The following is a 5,154-nucleotide window of genomic DNA, read 5'->3' as shown; positions in this document are numbered from 1 at the left end:
TCCGAAGCACCATAAGTAACAGTAATAAAGACAGGTTCATCGTCAGCTCTATTAGTGACACGACAATGTATAAATTGTTCTCCCATGCTAAGAATATGAACATCAATAAGATTTTCATCCCAAGCTAACCAAATATGATTTCCAACAGTATCATAGTCAGCAAACCATTTCCATTGAGGCATCAAAAATGATTGAATATGTATGATATTATTCAAACGAACTCGGGTTTCAAGGATGCCTAGGAAATGTAACCTGTATTCAGAGACCAGGTCCTTTAAAGCGAGCTGATGGTCTCGTTTGTTCAGCCCTCGGACATTCCACATGGCAATGTTCAACATGGATCACCTCCGTCGGGGTTGCATGTGTTAGGACCCCTAGAAGTCTCGTCTGCATCATCAATTAAGTGTAAGGTATCAAAGGCATTATAGAGGATAATCACCTTACCCCTATCCTCGTTGTTGGAGACATTTCGTTTGACATGCACCTCACTCTTAGTGGGTTTCGGTTCGTCAGCTTTGGGTTTCTCTTGTTCCTTTTCAGGCGGTATTGTAGGTGGGACATTTGTTTTTGGTACATACATTGTTATTGGTGGCTTTGTTGGTTTTTGGGACTTGTTAATTGCACACTCCTTCACCGTGTGCCCCAATGTCATCGTATTCTACATCGACTTTGCAAGGTGTCTCCCCTCCATCTTCGTCTGGCGTCATGATAATAATATGTTTGTCAACTCCTGTGTTACATCAATCATCACGCATACACGAGCGAAGTCCAGTCTCGTGCATGCTCTCATTATCGCATCAGGGTACAAGGGTTTTCCTACTCCACTCGCCACAATACTCAATCCTTCCGTCGTCCAATATTCCATCGGAAGGTGTCGAAGTTTTATCCATATCGGAGCTTGCGTATGTTTCAGTTTCCTCATAGCCTGACCAGGTGTCGAAGAATTGTTAAAAGCTCGAACAATTTTATCATGAACAATCATGTATGAATTTACGTGCAATGAAATATTCCGACACAATCCCGTGGGGGTAGTACCCAATTGTGTAGTAGAAAATCTGTTTTTTTCCACATCTTCAGTGACATCAGCAGGGGTGACATTGGCCATGACATCAGCAAATGTGACTTCAGCGATGACATCATCGCTGATGCAGTCTACGTGTCAGCAGATCCCCTTGACTTTTTAGCATCTGTCAGACGGCCGAATTTCCTCGCCGGTGCCAGAATCTGGCCAGATGAAGGACAACCATTTTTTTCGATTGGTTCTCCCCAAATCCCGTCGTCTTCTTGCCAAAACCAGCCGTCTGCTTCCTCGTCGCCGGTGGAACTGGCCAAGGCACTGTTTTCATTTTCTGTCACCGGAGAAAAGCTTCCCCGACGAGCTTTAATAGGATTTCGTCCAAATGGCAGATTTGTCGCCGATTTTTTGGATCCGCCATTGTCGTACTTTACTTTTCTTCCCATCTATTTTTGAGCCCCTCTAAGGCCCATTGCAGCGGTATCACCATTGTCAACAACTTTGTTTGCAAGACATAGAAATTCAGAGATGTTGAAGTCGTGTGGAGAAGACACACCCTTGCGTCCGCCATGGATGGAGCTTGAAGAAAACCCTAAAAATGGCGGCACCTCTATCTCCATCGATCCAATGGCCAAACTTCCTCCTTTTTTGTTCAAATTGCTTTCGCTCGTCTCCATAAGATCAGATCTAGCCTCAGTTTCCAGGGAAACACCAACTGCCAGCGTATTAAGGGCGCCCGACTTTTCATCTTCCAAAAAACCCTGCTTTGGCTGCCATATTTATCCGTCGATTTCAGTGGCTGATCTACATTCTTTCTCAGCCAGGGATGTGCTAGCCTTCTCCCCAATCCGTGCTTTTTCCTCGGTTAACAGAAAATCTCTAGTTTTCGGCGAACTTGACCTTTCGTCTTCTACACAAAACTGCTAAAAAATCTGCTGTTTTTCCTCCATAACCTGCTGTTTTTTTCCATTATTCTCGCCTCCACCTTCCTCCATGTCGTCTTCTCCACTGGCCGCCTTATCTCCGGCGTCTCCATGGCTGCCGGCAGGAAAATAGGGGTTTGGGGTTTTAGTGTGTGTATTTGACGGTGTGCTAGTGTGTGCTAGAGAAGAGAGCATTTTTTTTAGAGAGAAATTTTTTGAATTCGAAATTCGACTCCGTTTGGGTCAAGTTTCATCATATTCTGAGAACGTTAAAAATTTAGCTGTTTTGCACGATTTTATTAAAGCAAGTTTGTTTTCCTTTTATACTACCTTTTAGTTATTATTACGCTTAGCAAATTTACAACACAAATGCTTGGGTCTAGACCAGCGTTTGGGACAAGTTTCGTCGAATTCTGATAATGTTCAAAATTTAGCTGTTTTGCACTATTTTATTAAAGCAAGTTTATTTCCCATTTATACTAACTTGTAGGTATTATTACACTTAGAAAATTTACCACACAAATTCTTGGGTCTAGACCTTCGGTTAGGTCAAGTTTCGTCGAATTCTCAGAACGTTCAAAAGTTAGCTGTTTTGCACTGTTTTATTAAAGCAAGTTTGTTTCCCTTTTATACTAACTTGTAGGGATTATTACGCTTAGGAAATTTACCACATAAATTCTTGGGTCTAGGCCAACGATTGGGTCAAGTTTCGTCGAATTCTGAGAACGTTCAAAAGTTAGCTGTTCTGCACGGTTTTATTAAAACAAGTTTGTTTCCCTTTTATACTAACTTGTCGTTATTGTTACGCTTAGCAACTGTATAACACAAATGCTTGGGTCTAGATCTACGTTTGGGTCAAGTTTCGTCGAATTTTGAGAATGTTTAAAATTTAGTTGTTTTGCACGGTTTTATTAAAGCAAGTTTGTTTCCCTTTTATACTAACTTGTAGTTATTATTACGCTTAGCAAATTTACAACACAAATGCTTGGGAAGTTTCGTCGAATTCTGAGAACGTCTAAAAGTTAGCTGTTTTGCACGGTTTTATTAAAGCAAGATTGTTTCCCTTTTATACTAACTTGTAGTTATTATTACGCTTAGCAAATTTACCACACAAATGCTTCGGTCTAGACCAACGTTTGGGACAGGTTTCATCGAATTCTGAGAACGTTCAAAATTTAGCTGTTTTGTACGATTTTTTTTTCGAGAAAGGTAAGTTGCATTAAGTAAAAAATAAAGAAAGAAAATAAAGCAATTCGATCAACCAGCGGTGTTTCTCTTGACAGGCCAAGGGACACGCCTCAGTCTAAATAAAGCACGTGTACTGATTGATCTAGGCAAGATGATGCTATGCATTTGCTTTCTAGTATCCTCGACTATTACTAACGCTATGGTGGTAGGTGTTCATTCCATGTGTTTAAGTCGTTTGAGATTGCTCTCCTTCCAAATGAGGTTAACACATGATGTAATGTCTGTATTTCAGTCTCTTGTCTCGGTATATGACCCCGAGGTGTATCTTCTGCATCATCTAGCAATTGTAGAGCATCAAACGTATTATACATGGCAATTGCCTTACCCTTTTCCTCACGACTCAGCCTTCTTTCACGAGGACGCTCTCGTCCCTCTCTTTGGTTGTCCTCCTCTTGGGTCGGCAGCTTATGCTCTCGTCCCTTTCGCTGGTTGTCCACCCCTTGAGTCGGCGGTATTCTCTCTTGGTCTTCCCGTGAGGAAGCTCATCCCTCTCTCTGTTTGTCCATCCCTTGAGTCGGCTGCATGGGTGGTGGCCTTGCAGGTATCGTTTTAGGAACAAAACAGAGACCGGTGGTATAGCTGGGTTGGACGGCTTGGTGAACGCACAAACCTTTGCCATATGTCCTAGTGTCATACAACTTGTACATTTAGGAGGTAGCCACTCATATTCAACATCAATTTTGCATGTTATTTCTCCTCCTTCCTCTTTAGGCATCATGATAATAATATGCTTTGGTAATTTGGAACTCACATCTAGCATCACGCATACATGAGCGAAGTCCAATCTCGTGCATGCTCTCGTGATCGCATCTGGATATAGGGGTCTGCCTATTCCACTCGCCACCGTGCTAAGACCTTTAACCGTCCATAGTTCAACCGGCAAATGTCTCAATCTTATCCAAACTGGGACTTGTTTATGTTTGAGTTTTCGCATTGCCATTCCCGGTTCCCACTTTTAGAGTACAATCGGTTGCCCATGGAACAACCACGGTCCTCCTTCAATTGCTTCTTCTATATATGCAATTGTCTTGAATTGGAAGAAGTAAAATTCATTTGAGGTGGCCTTAACCTCCCATAAACCAGGCCAAGCCGACAAGGCGAACTTTTGGACATGATAAAAATATGGTCGCTTTCCCAGAAAGTAACCAACCGCAGTGGATTCCCATCGCCTAGCTCCGTTTTGTATAGATTCTATCGTAGGTCAGACAACAATTTCATCATTTTGTATTGTCCCGAATGAGAGAGTCTTACGAGATGAATTGTTGAACGCGTCAGCAATCTTGTCATCCACGACTGGATCTAACAACGGAATGTTCCCTATTACCATCCTTGATCGTGCCGCTATAAGTGGAGTTTGTCTCATAAGATCGTCTAACTCCGAATCCACCACTATTACCATCCTTGATCGTGTCAACACTGTCTTCTTCGTTGTCCATGTCAACATGAACTGCAGCGTTGACCAAGTCAATGTTTATCTCATCATTGTTGACCAAGTCACCTTTGACCACTTCAACACAAGTTTCCTTCCCCCTGTAGTTGTCCATGTCAACATTAACTACGTCAGTGACCAAGTCAATGTTGATATCGTCATTGTTTTTTTTTTTTTTTTGGGTAAATGTAATTTTCATTAAGTAAAAAAAATGGTACAGTACAATAAAGTGATCATCTGGTGGTTTCTCCCTCGACAGGCCAAGGGATACGCCATAGTCTATACAAAGCTCGTGTACTGACAGAACTAGCTAATGAAATACTAATGATTCGCTGCCTGACATCATCAACTATCAATAACGCTATGGTGCTCGGAGTCCTCTCTCTTTGCTCAGAACATCTTATGTTTATCTCCCTCCAAATGTGGTAAACAGAAGATGCCAGTAGTGCTCGATAAGCTATGTTAACGATGTGCTTACCCATCTATCTATGAGAAGCCCACTTAATGTCGTTCACCCAGTCTCTATTGGGCCAATGAAA

General features: G+C 42.0%; 1 protein-coding gene across 1 annotated transcript; it reads right to left on the bottom strand.

The window, feature by feature from the left end:
- On the bottom strand, positions 3,527 to 4,126 carry LOC105160128. The gene has a single exon (XM_011077395.1). The coding sequence runs from the start codon at positions 4,124 to 4,126 to the stop codon at positions 3,527 to 3,529; it is 600 nt and encodes a 199-aa protein (XP_011075697.1).

Source organism: Sesamum indicum, linkage group LG4 (genome assembly GCF_000512975.1).
Source record: "Sesamum indicum cultivar Zhongzhi No. 13 linkage group LG4, S_indicum_v1.0, whole genome shotgun sequence".
Taxonomy (NCBI): domain Eukaryota; kingdom Viridiplantae; phylum Streptophyta; class Magnoliopsida; order Lamiales; family Pedaliaceae; genus Sesamum; species Sesamum indicum.
Note: the sequence above shows the minus strand (reverse complement) of the source record. Positions and strands in the feature narration are given on the sequence as shown.

Bases quoted from the DNA above. Each gene is read 5' to 3' on its own strand.
- LOC105160128 (XM_011077395.1), bottom strand. From the start codon at position 4,126: ATGGCAATGCGAAAACTCAAACATAAACAAGTCCCAGTTTGGATAAGA.